General features: G+C 52.3%; 2 protein-coding genes across 2 annotated transcripts; both read left to right on the top strand.

Annotated features, from left to right (window-relative positions):
* The first annotated feature begins 6,415 nt into the window (after positions 1-6,415).
* On the top strand, positions 6,416-13,568 carry MAPK3 (mitogen-activated protein kinase 3). The gene is made up of 9 exons (XM_063099745.1): positions 6,416-6,584; positions 7,538-7,720; positions 10,271-10,460; positions 10,644-10,760; positions 11,006-11,120; positions 11,495-11,626; positions 11,793-11,902; positions 11,995-12,149; positions 13,007-13,568. Exons 1-8 carry the CDS (start codon positions 6,418-6,420, stop codon positions 12,115-12,117), a joined length of 1,137 nt encoding a protein of 378 aa, XP_062955815.1. The 5' UTR covers positions 6,416-6,417; the 3' UTR covers positions 12,118-12,149; positions 13,007-13,568.
* Positions 13,569-14,049: 481 nt separating this feature from the next.
* Positions 14,050-19,642, top strand: GDPD3 (glycerophosphodiester phosphodiesterase domain containing 3). Its single transcript, XM_063100996.1, has 10 exons — positions 14,050-14,329; positions 14,564-14,606; positions 14,823-14,958; positions 15,046-15,091; positions 15,197-15,315; positions 15,392-15,481; positions 15,803-15,936; positions 17,427-17,486; positions 17,600-17,651; positions 19,440-19,642. The coding sequence occupies exons 1-10, from the start codon at positions 14,191-14,193 to the stop codon at positions 19,575-19,577; spliced, it is 957 nt and encodes a 318-aa protein (XP_062957066.1). The 5' UTR covers positions 14,050-14,190; the 3' UTR covers positions 19,578-19,642.
* The last annotated feature ends 1,242 nt before the right edge of the window (positions 19,643-20,884 follow it).

Raw genomic sequence — 20,884 nt, 5'->3', positions numbered from 1 at the left:
TTCACTCCTAGGCATGTAACCAAGAGAATTAAAGACATATGTTTGCACAAAAACTTGTATTATGTTCAAGAATGTTCATAGCAGTGTTAGTCATAACAGTCAAAAAGTAGAAACAACCCAAATGTCCCTCAACTGATGAATGGATATACAAATGTGGTATACCCATACAATGGAATATTATTCAGACTTAAAAAGGAATGAAGAGGTCTGGCCTGTGGCTCACTTGGGAGAGTGTGGTGCTGATAACACCAAGGCCAAAAGTTCGGATCCCTATATAGGGATGGCCAGTTAGCTCACTTGGGAGAGTGAGATATAATTCTCATATCATAAAGTTCACCCCCCCCCTTTTTTAAAAGATGACCGGTAAGGAGATCTTAACCCTTGACTTAGTTTTGTCAGCACCACGCTCTCCCAAGTGGGCTAACCGGACATCCCTATATAGGGATCTGAACCCATGGCCTTGGTGTTATCAGCACCACACTCTCCCAAGTGAGCCACGGGCCGGCCCTAATAACTTGCTTTTAAAAACAATAAAAATTTGACATCAACTTAAGGAGACGTCTCTGATAAAAGACATCTGACATCTGTATATTCTTTGAAGTTTTAAGACCTGTATATTCAAAAATCTCCAAAACTTTACACTTACCAACTTTATGAAGTAGACAGAATCAAATTTATTATCTCAAATCTGCATTTGAGAAAAATGAAGTTCAGAAAATTTATGCCACCTACCCGAGTTCAAATATAAAAGCATTTAAATCTCAGCATCCCTATGAGGTGAATACCATATCAGGGTTTTTGTTGTTGCTGTTGTTGTTGTTGTTTTTGGTTGTTGTTGTTGTTTTGGCAGCTGGTTGGCATATCTTCTTTTTCAGATGAGAAAATTGAGGAAGAAGTTAGAAAATTGACAAATGGTGACAAGATTCAAACTCAGGCAGTCTAATTCCAGAGCCAATATGTTTGTTTAGCTTTGTTTTTTCCAGTTAAAGGAAAGGAAAATGACATGGGCCAAGCAATATACATCTGCAGGCTGAATGCAGCCTTAGGCCACAGCCTCTGTTCTAGAGTCACAGACATGGGTTTGAGTCCCAGCCCAACCCTTATCAAGTATGTGGTCCTGAGTAAATCACTCAACCCTCCCACCCCAACTTTCCCACTCCTGTAAAAAATGGATGACATCTGGCTGGCAAGTTGGCTCAGTTGGTTACAGCGTGGTGTCAAGAGTTTGGATCCCCTTACCAGCCAGCTGCCAAAAAAAACAAAAATAAAAAACAAAAATCAATGACACTTATTTCACATGGCTATTGTAAAAATCAAATAAGATCATGTCACCCTGCCCCCCTACCCCCACCCAAAATCTAGCACTTGAGCAGCATTCTGTTTTCCCTTCCAACTTAGCCATCACCTACCTGGCACATGCACACTCAATAAATGTATGTTGATAATGTAATCAATGCTTCTACAGTTGACAGGGGTACACCTTATCTCCACAGTTCTGGGAAGTGAGTTCATGGGAGCAGACAAAGAAGGGATCTTGCAGCTGCCACACATACCATCACTGCACTCTATCACATCACCAATGAATCTATAATGACAACTTGTGATAAGTCTCATGCAAGAAAAGAACATGAGGGAAGCATGTGAGCAGCATGCACTTTAAATTGGAGGTTTAAGGAAAGGCTGTGTGTGGAAGTGAATAAAATATTGGGCCAATACCAGGGAAGAATACCCTCCTATACTCCCACATCTAGAAAATGGCATTCTATTCAGCATGCTGCATTTTAACAGGGAAACAGTCAACCCCGAACTCATCCAGAAAAGAGCATCCCTGATGCTGAAGGATGTGGAGTCCATGTCATAAATATTCAACTCATTTATTCAATAAATATGTACAAGGAGCAAAACACTAGCTGATACTAAAGAGGGTTTAAAAGGAAGAAAAGGGTTCAGATCCCCATACCAGCCAGCAGCCCAAAATAAAGGGAAGACACTAGCATTATGGTCTTTGTTTTAATCCGTTTTGCGTTGCTGAAAAGAAAAAGAAAAAAGACTATGGAAATGTTCCAGATTAAAGGAAATTAAGGAGTCACACAATTAAATCCAATATGTGATCCTGAAATGATCCTAAACCAGAGAAGGGACATTAGTGGGACAATTGACAAAATTTCAATAAGATCTATAGATTAACTCTATTAATGTATTAATATTAATTTAATTTTTTTTTAAGATGACTGGTAAGGGGATCTTAACCCTTGACTTGGTGTTGTCAGCACCACGCTCTCCCAAGTCAGTTAACCAGCCATCCCTATATGGGCTCCGAACCCGTGGCCTTGGTGTTATCAGCACCACACTCTCCAAAGTGAGCCACAGGCCGGACCCTGTTAATTTCTTAATTTTAATAGTTGTACTATATAAAGTGTTAATTTGGGGGAGTGTTGAAGGGTATATAGGAATTCTTTGAACAATTTTTGCAACTTTTTGGTTAGTCTGAAATTATTTAAAAAGTTAAAAAATAAAAATATGCAATTAAGGGCTTGAACAATTGTACTGGGAATGGCTTGGGAAATACTATGGTAATAAAATGACAAAGAGCTGGCTGGGTATGGAGAGAAACAGAAAAATGGAAAAATGAAAAAACGGGTCAACCCTGAGAGAATGGTGGCTGTACTAAAGCAACTAGAGTCCAGAAGAGAAACCAGTTTGGGAGTAGAGGATGAATTTCACTGAACATGCTAGATTTTATGTATCAGCCTGTCTCCAGCAAACACTGGAACTTTGCAACTGGAACTAGGGAGAAGGCAATGGCTAAGGATAGAGATTTTACAGAAAGGAAAAAGTTGATGCCACAGGAATACGATATGATAAAGGAGATGCTGTAGAGAAAAAAGGCTGGTGAGAAGAAGAAGGGCAACCTAGAGAAGGGGCCCAGCAGGGGCAGGCAGAGCTGACCACAAAGATTTCAGAGAAGGGATCTACCGAAGAAAGCTTATACCAGAGGAGAGATGTTTAGGTATCTCTAACATTCTCTAACACATAAAGCAGTGTCACACCAAAACTATAAGAGATTTTTTTGAATGTTTAAAAAAATGGTCAGTATATATTTAACTCTTGGTTAAGTTTTTTTTCCGGGGGGTACAGCTGGCTGGTGTGGGGATCTGAATCCTTGACCTCGGTGTTACCAGCACCACGCTTTCCTATTCCTGCACATATGTGCTGGCTAGTTCAGTTCATTGAAATGGGAATGTTCATCTGTGCTCTTCAAAATGCCAGACCTTGAAATCACAAAAAGATAAGAACTGGTTTAAGATTTAGAGGACAAAGCTAAATAGGAGCTGTTAGGAAAACAGTACAGTGAGCTGTGAGGTAACGAACTACCTGAAGGAGAGAATGATTCCCAAGCCCTTCCACCTCTGTAAGCTTCTTTTCTTTTCCTTTGAGTTAAATGTTAACAGTGTTACTGACAAGGGAGGTCTGCCTGCCCAATGCACAGCTAAGCCAAACACTGAACACCAAGATTTGCAGCGAAGAAAGTGTAGGCTTTATTGCAGGGCCAAGCAAGGGAACGGGAAGCCATGGCTTTAAACCTGAATTCCCCATTGGCTTTCAATCATGGGTTCTTAAAGGTAAAAATTAAGAGTGAGGGGCTTGGGTTTTTGAACAGCTAATGGACATCTCTGATTGGTTGACTCCTGTGCAAGCTTCAGAAACTTCCTTAATCTTTTTTTTTTTAAAGATGACTGGTAAGGGGATCTAAACCCTTGACTTGGTGTTATCAGCAACATACTCTCCCAAGTGAGCCACGGGCTGGCCCTTCCTTAATCTTGATTTATTTGGTTCTTGGAGTCATCTTGTCTGGGTACCAGATGATCTACATGGTCAGGTCACCCCAACCTCAAAATTTGCTAAAACAACTTATATATGTGAAGTAGAAGCAAGTATCTGGTGACTCTAAATCACGATGATTATTGTTTAAACTATTATTATTTTATGTTTAACTGGCTATATTTTTCCTTAAGATAAGCAGAACCTTCTTTAATCTGATCTTTATCCTGTTTTAAGTTTCCACGCTTGTTTAATAAGTTTTACATACTTAACTGCCATAGTAGCTACAGGCTAACTTTTAAACTGAGCAAAATACATTTTTCCTTTAAAAAGTAAAAGCAAATTAAATTCACGACTGTTGATTTCAATAGTATCTACTCCATATGGATACTGTGATGATTATAGGAAATAAGGTACATAAAAGTGTCTGGCACAGAATAGAGTTTGAATCTGTGAACTAGACTAAGAAATTCCATTCCAAACCTCTAAGGAAATACCAACCTCAGCCACTAGAGGGAACTCTCAGTCCCGCTCCTCGAAGTGAGACAGCACCGAGTGGCAGGGTGCCCCTCCGGATACACCAGCCTTTTCTATGCGGGGAAATTCACTCCCACTCAGGAAAGCTGGCTCCATGCTGAACTCCATGGTGTTTTGTCTGAGTCACTATATTTTCCCGCAGTTGCAAAATGATCTGGCAAAAGTCCCTCCAGAGCTTTTACTGCTTACTGAGTAACATCCAAACTCCCTGCCAGAACCCAAGACTTTCCTCCATCTGGCTGGCCCCAGTCTACCTCCCCAGCCTGAACTCCCCTGAATCCTTTTTACTGCAGCCACTTGGACAAGTCACACTCCTGCCTCTATGCCTTGGATCATGCTGCTCCTTCTCCTTGATGTCTTTCCTCTGTCCCAATCTTCTGCAACCCCTACTTCTTTTCCAATGACTCTAGCGCACCTCCTCACTTCTCCAGAGTGATCTTGCTCACCCTGAGCTCACACACCGTATATCATATCCAACAATCTCGAATTAAATTGATGTATGTATGTGCATCTTATCTCTTCAATAGATAAGAAACTCCATGAGTAAAGAGGCCAGGAGGTAGTTTGCCTAGGGCAACAGCAAATAAGTGGCAAAAATGGGATTCTAACCTGGAGACTGGCTCCAGAGAGTTCTTCATACTACATAGTAATCTTTGATCAGCCACAGTGCCTAGCTCAGAGCTTTGCCTACAGTGCCATTTAAAAGTTTATCAAATGAATAACTAAAAAAATCATTGATCTAATTAGCACCTCTTGAACTTTCACTGACTTACAGGCTATTGGGAATCAGCAACTCAGTCTCATTAATCTGAGTTAGAGTGCCTGGCCATGGATCTAATTATGAGCAATTTCAGAATCATAATTACTGTTCCATTTGGTCTCTTAATCTGTAATGCATACAAGGACCTACTCCCAGCTTCTCAGGGAGAAAAAAAAACAACGTGATTACTTAATAAAGCCTAGCAGCTGTGTGTTTCTGTGAAGCCTCCAGCTCACACCTGCACTGTGAAACGAGGGGGCTGGACTGGATGGTCTGAGGGCTCCCACTTCATTTTTTTTTTTAAAGATGACCGGTAAGGGGATCTTAACCCTTGGCTTGGTGTTGTCGGCACCACGCTCAGCCAGTGAGCAAACCGGCCATCTCTATATAGGATCCGAACCCGTGGCCTTGCTGTTATCAGCACCGCACTCTCCCGAGTGAGCCACGGGCAGGCCCTTCCCACTCAATTTTTGATTCAGTCTTTGATTCTGAGACAGTATGGAATTGGAAAGAGCCTCTGTGTCAGAAGACATCATTTTGAGTCTCAGCTCTGTCATTATTAACCTGACCTTACCCAAGTTAGCTGACCCAACGCTCAGATTCTCCATCTGGAAAACTTATTTCATTCATTCAAAAAATTGTTGAATATTTGAGTTCCAGGCACTGGGGGTACAGTAATGAACAAGACAGACATGGCCCCCGCTCATCCAGCTAAGAGAATCAGATGCGACCTCATATATTGTAGGTTGTCCAGTTTTGCCAAATCCAATTTGCTGTTTTTTCAATAAGTCTTACAGAGTATTTTAATCAAACCCAGTCAACTTCGCAAGCAGCTCTCCCCCTGCTTCCCCTGTAAAGGTGGGCTGGGGTCGTCTGTCCCCTTCGTAGTCAGGCGGCAGCAGCCTGCAGGGCACACTTGCGGGCAGGGTGAGGTCCCCGGCCCACTCCCGCAGGCCTCTTGGAAAGCCACCGGGCTGGGTGGGGGTCTGGGTGGGTTCACCGGCCCTCGGTTGTGCTGAGTGACCCTCACGTCACCAGCCCTTCCAGGTTTCAGTTTCCTCCACTGTGAAAGGCAGGTCTCCCACGGCGACTGTGAAACACGGATGGCGTGGCTCTGACTAAGTCACCGGCTGCCCGACCGGCTGCTTCGCCATCCAGGGACACCCGCGGAGGGAAAGCCGCGCGCGGGGGAGGGGCGGGGGCGGGGCCTGGCGCGCGGCCCCGCGGGTGACAGGCGGGCGGGAAGGGGCGGGGCCTCGGGCGGGGCCGCCGGGGGAGGAGGGCGGGGAGGAGCGGAGATGGCGGCGGCGGCTCAGGGGGGCGGGGGCGGGGAGCCCCGGGGAGCCGATGGGGTCGGCCCGGGGGTCCCGGGGGAGGTGGAGATAGTGAAGGGGCAGCCGTTCGACGTGGGCCCGCGCTACACGCAGCTGCAGTACATCGGCGAGGGCGCGTACGGCATGGTCAGGTGAGGGGGCGCTCCGGGGGAGGGGGCGGCGGGGGGGCTTCGTGGGAGGGGAGGGGAGAGGTGCCGAGTGCTTTCCGGGACCTGGAGACTCGGAGCGTCCCGAAAGGGCGAGGGACTCGGGAGGCTCGGGAGCGTCCCAGGGAGGGGCCTTTAAGTGCTTTCTGGGGGAGGGGGCTTGGGGGGTTGAACCCACCCGTCTGTAATGCAGGGAGGGGCATCTGAGTGTATGTGGGGAGCTGTGCGGGCCTTGGGGACCCTAGAGACACGGGATGAGGCAGAGAGAGTAAACATTCCTGGGGAGGTGATATCCTTAGTGAAGGACCCTTTTGGAGGGAGAGGATGCCTCGCATTCCCCCAGCGGGGCTGCGCCGGGCAGTTTGGGAAAGAGAGCAGAGCTCAGGGTGGGGCAGGGGCCCAGTGAGGGACAAGGGGCCGGGCGTGCCTCCCTGCACGTTTTGGGAGGGGTCTGTGAGTCGTCCGGACCCCACTATGTGCCTCTGGGAACGGCTCCTCTGCCCAGGTACCTCACCCTGAGACCCGCCCCTGCCTCATCCCTTCGCTCGGTCGTCCTGTGACTGCCTCTTTCTCACTGTATTTGCCTCCTCTCGTGTCCTACACTCGTCTCCCACCCCCTGCACCCATCTTGGGTTGCAGGAGCCCATCCTGGGAAGGGGAGGAGGAGGGGTCAGGGCAACTGGAATGGAAGAGGGGAAGTCAGTGAGCGGTCAGTCTCTTCCTCTGTTTGTGAAGTCACCGAAGGGCCATCTGGCCGGTCCCCAGCTTTCTCCCTGGAGATCCCAGGCCTTCACAGCAGGAAGGAACCAGCATTGTTTATGACTTGGCCAGGGCTCTCTCCTGCTCCCTCCCTTCCCTGCCAAGGCCTGGGTGGGGCCACCAGGCCTGCACTCCCCCTTCGTAAGGCCACACCAGCAACATCTCTCTGACCCTCCCAGCTCGGCTTATGACCATGTGCGCAAGACTCGCGTGGCCATCAAGAAGATCAGCCCCTTCGAGCATCAGACCTACTGCCAGCGCACGCTGCGGGAGATCCAGATCTTGCTGCGCTTCCGCCACGAGAACGTCATTGGCATCCGAGACATTCTGCGGGCACCCTCCCTGGAAGCTATGAGGGATGTGTATCCTTCACCTTAGCCAGATAGCCAGTCAGGCACAGCCTCAGACCTGGGCTGGGGAAGTTGGCCTGCTTTCTGTTTCCATCTTCCCTACCACCCTCCAAAACAAACCCGGTAAAGAAAACTTTCCAGCAGAGGAGAAGCTGCAAAGTGAATCCTGGCCTGCTCCGATGAATCCTGGCCTGCTGCAGCCAGGCAGTGAGGCCCTGGGCAAGTCGGATCTTTGCTCTGTGCCTCAGTGTAGGGCTGGGCAAATGGTCTCTATGGCAGCTTTGTCTTCTGACATCTGCAGTTCTGTGACACGACCCAGCCTCTGCTCACAGTCAGTTCTTGCTTAACAGACTCATGATCCTTTCCTCTCTGGGTCTCCAGACTGGATGGAAGGCGGGGAGGAAGAAAACTGCCTTTTCTAGAGGGCCTACTGTGTGTCGGGTGATGGGCACACCGAGTGCTTTGACATTTCTGATTCTCCCTCCCAAATGCCCTATGAGATGGGCCTCATCAGCTCCATTTCAAAGATGAGGAAACTAAGGCCTAGAAAGCCTAAAGTCAAGTGTTTCTGCTGCCTCCTCCCCTCCCCCAGGTGGGAACTTGTCCTTTCTCTGGGACTTCCTGCTCAATCCCCACCCTAGTCACCTGTGGACTTGCACCTTGCCCAGGCGGAGGCCGCCTAGCCGCTGCCCTCCCTGATAGCACTCTGCTAGTTTGCTGTCCATTTCCTGCTCTGTGGTGAGCAGCTTGTGACACCCGTCACCTCTTTCCCACCAGTCCCAGTCCTCCACCCAGGAGCATGGGGGACTTGCCCTGCAGTATCTGCAGCCCCCACCACAAACTGTGGACGGGAAATCTGCACACTCACCCCCAGCTTGCTGTGCGACCTGAAGCAAGTCACTGCATCTCGCCGGGCCTCTCCATCTATGAGACAGCAGGGTTGGTCCAGACGTTCTCTGAAAACCCTTCTAAGGCTGATTCTAAAAGACAGTCCTGACTTATTCTTCCAGAGACCAGCCAGATGGAATTTATTTATTTATTTATGTTTAATCTTTGTTTTATCTTCAAATATAAAAGGACATTTACTCCTCCATCTTCTGATATAGGGCCAAGCACTCTTCTTTGAGTAGGAGCATGCTGTTGGGAGCAGCTCCTCATTTTTCTTGTACCAACCATTCCCATAAGGCAGGCATTTATTTTTAAGCAAACATTTATTGCATGCCAGATGGTGTTCACACATTATCTCATTTAACTCCCTCAACAGCCATGTGGCTCAGGCATTAGCAATAATACTTCTTGTTTGCTGAGCCTTTACAGTGTGCCAAGCACTGGGTGGCTGCTTTACATGGGTCATCTTATCTAATCTTTACAAACACCCTTTAAAGAACATTTATTTCCCTTACTTGCCAGAAGAGAAAATTGAGGCACTGACAGGTTGTGATCGTAAAGCTAATGAGTGGTGGAGGGGAGATTTCAGACATCAGCAGGTTAACTCCAGAGCTGCTGCTCTTAACTGAGTTCTTCTGCCTCCCACAGTTCTTTTTTTTTTTTTTTTTTTTTTTTTTTTACTTTTTACTTTTCTTAATTTTTATTGAATCATAATTGACTATACATATTTTGGGGGTTCAATGTTGACATATGGTGATCAAATCAATATTACTAGCATATAGCCTGGCTGGTGGCTCAGCTGGGACAGCATGGTGCTGATAACACCATCATCAAAGGTTCGGATCCCCAAACCGGCCAGCCGCCAAAAAAAAAAAAAAATATATTACTAGTATATATATTGTTCGTATTCTTTATGCCCCTTGTCCAATCTCTCCCTATCCCTATCTCTCTCTCCCCTCCCCCCTCTAATTACCCTAAATTTCTTCTCTCCCTCTGAAAGAGTAATGGTTACTCTGTTGATTGGTTGCCTAGATGCTCTGTCCAGTGCTGAGAGGTCAGGTCCCCCAATATTATCATAGAGCAGATGCTTCTTCTGTCACTCTGGAATGGGCTTTGTGAAGAAAGACATCCTCTTCTTTTCTTTGGTCTCTGCTGGTGACTCTAGTATTAATGCACTCCAGTGGCTGACGGACCATCTGCATGGTGGTTGTAGCATCTAGCCACTTTCGCAGCAGCCATGGTTATTGCGGTGGCTGTGGTGGGCCACCCACATGGAGGTGATGTTTTTGGCATGCTCCTTGGCACTGGCGGTGTGCCTGGTTGTGTGTGGGGGGGCTCTGGTCCCCAGACCCATGCCTCAGGACCCCGGGCAGGCCCCGAGGCGCTGGTGGTGTGCCTCCCACAGTTTATGATACTCATTTCCCAGGTAGGAAAACCGGGGCCACAGAACTGAAGTGCATTGCTCAGGGTCACCAGCTGAGATGTGACAGAGGCTCTGAGCCCTGCTGCTGAGTATGGCCCTTGCCTAGCTCATGATATGGGTTGACAGATCTGTCGAGTTCAGGGGGCCCCAGCTGGAGGGGCTGTGCAGCCTGGTCACCAGAGCCTTTTTTCCTTAACCAAGTGTCTCCCACCACCCCCTGCCCGGGGGTCTCTGGGGCCACCCACCCTCAGCTACATTGTACAGGACCTGATGGAGACAGACCTGTACAAGTTGCTCAAAAGCCAGCAGCTGAGCAACGACCACATCTGCTACTTCCTCTACCAGATCCTGAGGGGCCTCAAGTATATCCACTCTGCCAACGTGCTCCACCGGGATCTAAAGCCCTCCAACTTGCTCATCAATACCACCTGCGACCTTAAGGTCAGAGGGTTGGGCACCTGTACCCTCCTCCCCCGGGTCCTGGGGCTTCCTGGTGACCAGCAGAAGCCTGGGTAGGAGACCCTCGAAAGCAAGAGGAACAGCATAGGTGAAGGGATGGTGGTGTGACTGCCTGGGCTGCCCAGGCCTTGAGCGCTGCACTCGACAGCCTGCCCTTGATTCCAGATCTGTGATTTCGGCCTGGCCCGGATCGCCGATCCTGAGCATGACCACACCGGCTTCCTGACAGAGTATGTGGCCACACGCTGGTACCGAGCACCAGAGATCATGCTTAACTCCAAGGTAAGAGGGCTCCCCACTCCTGCAGTGAAGGAACCAGGTCCCAGGAAGCCCTGGAGCCACCACTAAGCTAAGCACTGACCCCCATGATGCAGGAAGTCCACCCTCTGGGTCTTATCACATCCCTCCATGTCTTCCCTCTGCCTCTCTGCTGGTGTTAGATCTAGGTTGGAGGTGGTGGCTTCGCCTAGACTATAGGACCCTGTTGAGGCTGGCCCAGGAGCCCACCACCTCCTCCTCCTCCCCAGGGCTACACCAAGTCCATCGACATCTGGTCTGTGGGCTGCATTCTGGCTGAGATGCTCTCCAACCGGCCCATCTTCCCCGGCAAACACTACCTGGACCAGCTCAACCACATTCTGGGTGAGGGGACTGGTCTGCTGAGGGGCAGGGAGATTAGCGTATTGGAGGTGAGGAGTCAGGTTGGGGATAACACTACGTGTGGAACCCCTCCAGCATCTCACAGTATTTCAGTGAGGTGTAGATACTATCCCCATTTGATAGATGGGAAAAGCAAGGCTAAGCCCCACACCTGAGGAAGTGCCAGAGCCAGGATTTGAACTAGGTCTGCCTGAACCCAGACCCCTGGCTCTTCACCACTGCACTGCTGGCTGGAAGATGACTATGTGGGACAGGAACAGGTTGCTGGGCTGGGGACGCTTGTTCTTGGCTGCTTGCCTGTTCTGTTCCCAGGAGGAGGAGGAGACCTCTCACCAAAACACCTGCGTTACCCACAGGCATCCTGGGCTCCCCATCCCAGGAGGACCTGAACTGTATCATCAACATGAAGGCCCGAAACTACCTACAGTCTCTGCCCTCCAAGACCAAGGTGGCCTGGGCCAAGCTTTTTCCCAAGTCAGACTCCAAAGGTGAGAGGGACATGGGGGCTGGTGTGGGATAAAAACTGGGTGCAGAGAAGGGTACGAGATCCCAGCAGCTGCCTGAGCACAGGCCCCTGGGCACACAGAAGCAAAGTGATGCTTCTGGCTGCTCCTCCAGCCTTCCCTTTGACCCCTGACTCCTGTCCTTCACTAGCCCTTGACCTGCTAGACCGGATGTTAACCTTTAACCCCAACAAACGGATTACAGTGGAGGAAGCGCTGGCTCACCCATACCTGGAGCAGTACTATGACCCGACAGATGAGGTGGGCCAGCCTCCGGCAGCAGGGCTGGTGGGCAGGTGGGCGAGTAGGCATCCCCCAGTGCCTGGCCTGAGCTGTACTGTCTGCCACCCCAGCCCGTGGCTGAAGAGCCCTTCACCTTCGACATGGAGCTGGATGATCTACCCAAAGAGCGGCTGAAAGAGCTCATCTTCCAGGAGACAGCCCGCTTCCAGCCAGGGGTGCTGGAGGCACCCTGACCTCAACAGGTGTCCCTGCCCCCCGGGGCATGGTGAGTGCTCCTCACTGCCCACACCCAGACTCACCTGATACCAGGGTGCCTAGCATGACTCCACGCAGTCACGGGCTTGCTGGGCACCCATGATGCACATGTGTGGTGGCAACAGATGGGCCCAGCGCCTGCCCACCTAGTCCGTCATGTGCCTTCCCCTGTCCTCCAAGCCCAGCTGTCTCCACCTGTCAAGACCCTCCATCCTCTGGCCTCAGTAGCCATTGCAGACCACTAGAGGTCACTGAAGGCCCCTGTCACCTATCTGAGGAGCGGAGCCAGAACTTGGCTCTCCCATTGTGGGCAGAGAGGCAGGTGGAGCCATGATTGCTTTGGGAGAAGCCCAGCAGCACCTAGCCTGACCCAGATGCCAGGCTTTCCCACACCTGCCGCTCGGTCAGCAGTTGACACACCTGGGGTGGGGACCCTGCTGGGCCAACCACACCCACACCCTATTCCTTCCCTCCTCTGGTCCCGCTGTCTCAGGCCAGCTGTGGCCTGATTGAAAGAAGGCAGACATACCTGGGCTCAACCCCCAGCTCTGCCACTTAATAAGAGCTGTGTGACATTGTGTAAGATGCCTCACTTCTGTGTGCCTCAGTTTCCTGGAGACAGTTCTAATAGTGAGAGCAAACACTGATAGAGCCCTAAGCCTTGTTCCCAGAGGTTTACACGTATTCATTCATTTCACCCTTACAAGAGTACCTTGGGATAGGCACTGTTATTATCCCCATTGACAGAGAAGGACACCAAGACACATCCTGCCCGCCAGGAGGGTGACATGAGAGCCATGGAGGGCAGGGCTCCATCAGGCCCCTCATGGGTGCTAACAATTCCTTTCCCACCTGCTTCTCCTTTAGGTCCTGCCTCTTGCCCGCCACTCCCTTGCTGGACCATTAGAAAATGGACACTGCCCAGCCCAGACCCCGGCAGCCCTGGCTGGGGCAGAGGGCGGGCCTGGCCACATTCAGTCATTTTGCTCTGGCCACCTGCTTCAGGCAGGCCAAAGCTCCACCCCCCCAGGCCTGAGGGGCTCAGGTGGCCCCAAAGCAAGTCTCCCTCTGCTGCTCTGCTGTCATCTACCCCTGCTGTCCCAGTCTCCGGTAGTTCTGGAATAGAAGGGCTCTGGCTGCCCGGGGCCTACTGAGGGGCGGGGGTGGGGGCGAGGGGCACTGAGTAGGGACTCAGGACAAGCCTCGCACCCTCATCTCATTAAAACCCCACCCCATTTTCCCCGAAGGAACATTTCTAAGTCTCAAGGGCTAGTTATCCCCGAGGAGCAGGGCCCAGGTTGAAACCCCCACCCCCTCAAAGCTGCCACATCTAATGCCCTCGCTGCTTCTGTGTGTGGGTGAGCGGAAGTGGAGGTGCCACCTCCCCATGCCTGTATCTAATATATAAATATAGAGATGTGTATAAGGATGCCCTGGCTCTGTCTGTGTTTGCCGATGTCCCGCCCTAACCATGTGGCTTGGGGACTCACTTCTCTAGCCCAGAGGCTTGCTGTGGCTTTACGTGGCCCTGGTGACCTTGGGCTCCTGGCTGTCTAGGGATGGATGGGGGTGTTAGGAGCTTCAGACTCCTGGAGAGAGTGGGGCCAATTTTCCCCTTAGTTACTGTCCCCTCCCTCCTAATGGCTTCCTGTCTAACTGGCTGGGGGTGATTCAGGGTGACTCAGGTACACCCTACACACCCCCAAATTATCTGGAAATGGCAAGGGGTGGGGGTGTTATATACCCTGTCCACAAGCACCCGTGAGAGGGGGAAGGTCATGATAGACCTGGGGGGAGGGCTTCATTTCCCCCATGTGTCCAAGAACAGAGGGGTTTGAGGGGGCTGTGGAGGGTCTGGGACTGAGAGGACCAGGGCTGCTTGTTCTACGTCAGCCCCCGCTGAAGGCTGCAGCCTGGCCGCATTCCAGCAGCAGGCTCAGCAGGTCCCGGGCGTGGTGGTGGCCAGTGGCAGAGCCAGCCTACACTGGCTAGGCAGGCGGCGAGGCAGCACAGTCCATTGGAGGCTGAGCTCGCGGCACCGGAGCGGAGCCATGAGCCCCCTGCTGTCCTATGCCCTCCCTGCTTTGGGCAGCTATGTCATGCTGTCCCTCTTCTTTCTGCGCTGGCCTCGCCTGCTGCACACACCCTGGGTTCCAGCCTTCCGTATCCGCCTGGGGGCCCACCGAGGAGGTGAGCTGTGTGGGGGTAGGAGGGGAGCGAGACAGCAGAGGCGTAGGTCCAAGGGGCAGGATGAAGAAAAGGGGCCAGGACCAAGGCAGGAGGAGGTCGTGGTGGCAGGGCAGGACAGGGAGTGGGGAGGGCGAGGCTGCTTCAGCCTGGGCTGGCTGGGGAGATGCAGTGGGAGGCCGGACAGAGGCCAGCAGAGGGCCAGGCCCCAGGGACCCACCCAGCTGTCCCACACAGGATCTGGAGAGCGACTGGAGAACACCATGGAGGCTGTGGAGAAGTGAGTTGCCATGTAAGGTTGTGCAGGTTGTGCACTGCATGACACCAAGGGGTGCTGGTCACTTCCTAATCTGGGTGCCTGGAGCCCCCTGGAGGTGTGCAAGCAGGCCTGCACATCCTGCCCTGAACTCCGCCCCCACATTCTCCACATCTTGCTGCCACCATGCGGTCTGGCCCATCCCTGTCCCCCACCCCGCACTGACCTTTGCTCTCATAGCTCTATGGCCCAGCGAGCCGACCTCCTGGAGCTCGACTGCCAGATAACGCGGGATGGTGTGGTGGTGGTGTCACACGACAAGAATCTGTCCCGCCAGTCAGGCCTCAGCAGGGATGTGGACAGCCTGGACTTTGAGGTGGGCCTTGCCGTGAACCCCTCCATCCCTAGGGAGTCCCGCACCCCCATGTGTGCCTCGTGGTGACATGCTCCCTGCTGTCCCCAGGATCTGCCCCTCTACAAGGAGGAGCTGGAGGTTTTCTTCTCTCCAGGTGAGAGCAAGGGGGTGGGACTGGGCTGAGCCAGGCCACCTGCCCTCAACTCCCCACCTTGGGTTCCCACCCCCAACCCCAGCCCTCTTCCCGCGACCCCTGCAGGCCGCTTCGCTCACGGGTCAGACCGGCGCATGGTGCGGCTGGAGGACTTGTTCCAGAGGTTCCCGAGGATGCCCATGAGTGTGGAGGTCAAAGGGGATAACGAAAAGCTCATTCACAAGGTGCTGCTGTGGCCAGGGGCAGTCCGGGCTGGCCAGAGGCCTGGCGCTCCCATTCACCTCCTTCTCCTCCTCGCAGGTAGCAAGCCTGGTGAGGCACTTCGACCGTAGCGATATCACCATCTGGGCCGCGGAGAAGAACTCAGTGATGAGGAAGTGCAAGGCTGCTGTGGGTCCCTTCGTGCCCCCTGCTCCAGCGACCCCTCTTCCTGGGTGGGAGCTGGAGCTACAGGGGTCTGGGAGGAACTGGCGCTTGAGCAGGGTCCCCCAGGATTAGATTTGGAGGGGTGGGGGTTGGGTGTGGTTAACAGCATGGTGGCGGCAACAAGAGTGTGCATTTAGGCCTTAACACTGACAATGATGTGGCTTTGATCCTGCAGGGGGTAGGGCCTCCTGAATGTCCAGCACTGGTCCCCTGCAGCCCACACCTCCTCCCTGCTCCCCCAAGATTAGACAGAACCCCTCTCTCACTTCTCCCCGGCCTCCCCAGAACCCTGAGATGCCAGTGTCCTTCACGCTCGGCCGAGGCTTTTGGATGCTGCTGCTCTATTACCTGGGGCTGCTGCCTTTCATCCCGATCCCTGAGAGGTTCCTCTTCTGCTTCCTGCCCACCATCATCAACAGGTACCACTGTTGGGACAGGACCTCAGAAACCTTCCACCTCCAGCCCTTTTGCTCGAGGTCCCCTGTGGAGGAGCAGCCCCAGTCTCCCCGGCCCTCTGGCCACCATCAAAGATACCCCCCAAGATCCTTTGAAGACAGTGCTTACCCAGCAGCCATCAGCACTACTGAGGGGGCTCTGAACCCCGTGAAGTTATATGCAAATGTATATGGATGTGGAGTTTTAGGAGAAGTTATTCATCCAAACTCATCCAGCATATGTACTGAATGCCTACTCTGTTCCAGGTGTGGCTGCACAGTAAATTAGACCAATGTGGGTGGGGTAAGGCCCTCTGGGAGCTTACAGTCTGGCAGGGGAGACAGACAGTAATTCGTTAGAGTGAGGCTAGCTCAGATTGCAGCAGGAAAAGGCCAGCGTTCTCCTGCTGGGAGGTGAAGATTTAACAAAGTAACAGCTGGGTAATGTATCCGAAGTTTGGATACTTCCCTAGCTCTCAGGTGGGGCCCCTCCCTTTGCTTTCTGACAGCTTTCCTGAGGTCTCTAGTGCTCTCTGCTCCCCTCTCCGTTCCTGTCCCGAGAGAAGCTTCCCACCAGCCCCCACAATCCCTTCCTACAAAGAGATCATTATTCTGTAAAGCTTTGTGTACATTACTTTTTCTAAAGGATTTGCAAAGTGTTTTCACATCTTTTGGTTTATTTGGGTACCATGCAGAGTCCCCAGGGGATATAGGAATTATGATCCCCAGGGTACCCATGGAGAATCTGGGGCTCAGAGAGTTTCTGTAATTTGTTTTTTTTTTTTTTTTTTTTTTAAAGATGACCGGTAAGGGGATCTTAACCCTTGACTTGGTGTTGTGAGCACCACGCTCAGCCAGTGAGCGAACTGGCCATCCGTATATGGGATCCGAACCCGGGGCCTTGGTGTTATCAGCACCGTACTCTCCCGAGGGAGCCACGGGCCGGCCCGAGTTTCTGTAATTTGCCCAAGGTCACACAGCTGGAAATACAGAGCCCGGGTTTGCCCTGGGTCTAACTCCAAAGCCTGCCCTGGGAGCCTGTAAAGGGCCACAAAAGTCATTCCTGGAGTGAGATAATTAGGAGCAAGTAGCCAACCCAGTAAGTGCTGCCTGGTCTTAAGAAGCTGGCCAGACCCAACCAGGGGGACCTCCAGACTGGGTGTCCAGCTTTGGAAACTAGCTGGGTCCTGGCCCTGGTCCCAGCCCCACCTCTAATTTGCTTTGTGACTCCCAGCAAGTCACTTTAGTTCTCTAAGACTCAGTTTCCTCCTCTGTAAAATGGCAAGGCGGGGGCACACCCTCAAATCATGGATTCAAGGATATCACTGAACATGAGTAAACTGTTCCTTTGGGCAACTGCAAAGGTCCTTTTACACGAGGCAGGGTTACACTGGTCAGGGGGTCACCACCACCACACCCCACCCCTGTGACAGAGGGAGACCCAAGGGGCTGACCCCACCACCTTCTCTCCACAGGACCTATTTCCCATTTCCCTGCCCTGGGCTGAACCAGCTGGCAGCTGTGGTTTCAAAATGGTGAGGTGGGCAAGAAGGTTGGTGGAGTATCCCCGCAGAGACCTGCCACTTCTCCCTGCCCGCTCTCATCACCTTCCATCTCCCTTTGCCACCCCCTTCTCCACCCACCCCAGGTTGATCATGAGGAAAAGTCTGATCCGACACTTGGAGGAGCGAGGCGTGCAGGTGAGCCCATGGGGACCACTCCTGCAGCGAGCAGGTGCCGCACTGCCCTGGCCAGCAGCCAGGCTCCCATCACACTCTGCCACCAACTAGCTGCATCATTTGGGCAGGTCACCTCACCTCCTGAGTCTCTGCTTCTTCATCTGTAAAGTGGGGAGAATAGTATACTTAACTCTTCTAGATACACAACTGATACTTAGCAAGGGTTTGATAAATGTCAGCCACAATGACAACAGTGATGTATTGAACCTACTCTCCTGTCCCTGGTGGGGGAGCTGGGGCAAGACCAGAGAAGGGAGAACCCAGGCCCAGCCCACCCCCCTCCCCTGAGCATCAGCCTTGACCAGGTCATTTAATTAGCAAACCTTTGTTGACAAGGCTCCAGGCACTTTGGTACTGGGGATGCGAGCTCACCTTACCATCAAGGGCATTGGAAAGAAACTTAGCAGGCCATCACATGGAAGCGAAAATGGACAGAGTGGAAGCATGCTGTGGTCCCCAGCATCAGAGAAGGCCTTTACTGGCTCTCGGGGAGGGGCAGGCAGGACATCCTAGGGCTGAGGCTCAGCATGTGTAGAGGCTGGAGGAGCCCTCAGAGGAATGGAGGGGTCCCCAGGCTGCAGTCTGGAGGACATGGCCAGGGAGCTGGACAAGCAGCAGGGGAATGGCCCGCAGACCTCAGCCCCAAGGGAAGGAAAGCTGGTGAGGGCGGAAGCAGGGGGAGACCTGATCCAGTTGAGGTTGTCGAGTGAGGGTCACTCGGGCCACCATGTGGAGAAGAGATGGCGGGGGCTGGAATGGAGGCAGAGCACCTCGACAGGAGGCTGACGCTTCCCCGACGGGCACTGGGCTGCGATGCAGTGGCGGCAGTGGGATGCGGCCACAGTTAACCCACGGACAGAGGCCGGGATGTGGCTCTTGACTGTGGGCGAGGGAGGCCTGGATGACACAGCTCTTTCCCAGCAGCCCTCTTGCTCCTCGGGTCTGCACCCAATGTGAGGGTGGCCCATCACCCTCATCTCTCAAACTAAGAAATCAAGAGGTCCGGTGACTTGCCTGGGACACAAATACCATCTCCACCTACCTCAGCACCCACAGGAGAGAACTTGGGAAGGCAGGAAAGATGCAGAGCAGCAGGGATGGGCAGGCTGGGAGGCATTGGTGCTGGTTCAACCACCAGTTCTCCAGGAGAGAATAGTAAAGGCCCTGAGCCGAGCATTCATTTCCCTGGCCAGTGTCAGGCTACCAACGTGAAGTCACTAAACGTAGGATTGGGAAGAGGTGTGCACACCATTGCATAGAATTTCCACCTTACAGATTCAACAGACATAAAGAACCTTAAGAACTTAGGTAATAGTAAATGCAGTAAGATAACTAGCAAGTGATAAATTTTGAGTACTTATTACCTTTGTTTTTTAACATAATGTATTTATTTGTAAGTTTATATAATTTAATTTTTAACAATGGCTGTGGTTTTTTTTATTGAAAGACAATTTATTTATATGTACTTGTGGGGTACAAGGTTGACTATCAGTAGTTGTGTAGAATGTGTGATGGTCAGATCGAGATAGTTAGCTTATTCATCATTGCAGTATGTAATCATTCTTTGTGTCCATTAATGGCTGTGTTTAATAACCAGTTTGCAAAATTCCTGAAAATTTAACCATCAGTTCCAGCATTGCACCGCTGGGAGGTCTCGCTAGAGGAAGAGGAGAGCTCCCACCACCTGGATGGAAGGGAAAGTTCCAGTAAAGTTGTTTGGAAACTACAAGCCTCTCTCTCCCTGCTCAGGTGATATTTTGGTGCCTTAATGAAGAGTCAGATTTTGAAGTGGCTTTCGGCCTGGGGGCCACAGGCGTCATGACAGATTACCCCACAGCCCTGAGGCGCTACCTGGACAACCACGGACCAGCTGCCTGGGCCTCCTAAGTCCAGAGGCCCTAGCCCTCACCACTGTTTCTCTTACTTACTAAAAAATAAATATTTTATTTTCAGTCACTTCTGTGTGCTTGAGGTGAGGGGTAGAGGGTGGACCCTGGAAGACTGTAAAGATGGCAGCTTAGGGTAGAAGAGGCCAGCCTGGGGCCACAGCCTGGGGCCCTAACCAGCCTGACCCACTGGTTCCACTACATTCCATACCCAGCGTAGTACCACACCCTGTGCCAGCCTGACCTCCACTCTCCTCAGGAATGTCCCTTGCAGGGCCAACCCAGGTGTCCTGGCCCCCAGCTCCTTGAGAGCCACAGATAATGGTGCCATTCTCCTGAGACCATTAAGAGCCCTAGGCACACAGCAAAGACTTGACTTTGCCCATGCCCTGCCCCGATGTGCCTCATCACTGCAGAAGGTGGGCATCAGGGGTTCAGCTGAGCTCCCAGTGCCCATCCGCCATTCAACCTTCCTCTCCCAGGTCTCCTCCAGAAGCTCCTGGAGCTCCTCTGCCCTCTCCAGTCCTGGTACTTTATTCATTTAATGAGTCACATAGTCACATTTCACAAACATTCATTGGGTCGGTACTGGGACCACTGCAGCTAACAAGATAAACAGACATTTTCAACTGACTTCAGACCTAGCCCAGCCTGAAGGGTAGGGACATCAGAGGAGGCTGCCTGGAGGAGGTGATGCTCAATAGTAGGAATTGGCTTGTTCCAAGGCTCTGGCTCGCAGGGGTCTAACAGGGATGGACGCCTTTAGCTCTTCCTTTCTAAGAGGTAAACTGAGTCAGTCCGTGGTGCTATAGCAAAGGCCACGGAATCGGACCTAAGCGAGAATTCCAACTTTGCCCCTTGCCAGCTGGATAACTTCTGGAGAGGGGCTAGACCTCTCTGGGCCTGGGTTTCCTGGTAGAATGGAGACAATAGGAGAAGCTGCCTTATAGGATTGCTGCAGGGATGAAGAGAGTGGGGCACAGGCTGAGGGAAAACGCAGATAACTATGTCTGCTACTTCCCGGGGGCGTGCGTCCGGACACCATCCTCCTGCTAGCCCCACGCCGGGTCAGGGCCCTCAGATCGGGGACCGCGGGAGCCAAAGAGGCGACCGCGCGCGGACCGCAGAGGGCCGCAGCCGCATTTCCGGGCCGGCGGGCGCCGGGTGCAGGGGGAAGGGCAGCGCGGGCCGGCGCCGGCCGCCGTGTGACGCGCCCCCTCATTTGCATGCGGCGCGCCGATTGGCCCTGGCGGCCGCGGGGACGGGAGGCGGCCCCGTCCCCCGCCCGCCGCAGCGGCGGCAGCAGCT

Source organism: Cynocephalus volans, chromosome 6 (assembly GCF_027409185.1).
Source record: "Cynocephalus volans isolate mCynVol1 chromosome 6, mCynVol1.pri, whole genome shotgun sequence".
Taxonomy (NCBI): domain Eukaryota; kingdom Metazoa; phylum Chordata; class Mammalia; order Dermoptera; family Cynocephalidae; genus Cynocephalus; species Cynocephalus volans.
The sequence above is the reverse complement of the archived record's forward strand: the minus strand, read 5'-3'. Positions and strand labels throughout refer to the sequence as shown.

What these genes read in the sequence shown, in the direction of transcription:
- MAPK3 (XM_063099745.1), top strand. Translation starts at nt 6,418, where the DNA reads ATGGCGGCGGCGGCTCAGGGGGGCGGGGGCGGGGAGCCCCGGGGAGCC. An exon ending in CTGGAAGCTATGAGGGATGT is followed by an intron (nt 7,721 to 10,270) that starts GTATCCTTCACC and finishes ACCCACCCTCAG; the next exon opens with CTACATTGTACAGGACCTGA. An exon ending in AGATCATGCTTAACTCCAAG is followed by an intron (nt 10,761 to 11,005) that starts GTAAGAGGGCTC and finishes CCTCCTCCCCAG; the next exon opens with GGCTACACCAAGTCCATCGA.
- GDPD3 (XM_063100996.1), top strand. Translation starts at nt 14,191, where the DNA reads ATGAGCCCCCTGCTGTCCTATGCCCTCCCTGCTTTGGGCAGCTATGTC. An exon ending in CTGCCCACCATCATCAACAG is followed by an intron (nt 15,937 to 17,426) that starts GTACCACTGTTG and finishes TTCTCTCCACAG; the next exon opens with GACCTATTTCCCATTTCCCT. An exon ending in TGGAGGAGCGAGGCGTGCAG is followed by an intron (nt 17,652 to 19,439) that starts GTGAGCCCATGG and finishes CTCCCTGCTCAG; the next exon opens with GTGATATTTTGGTGCCTTAA.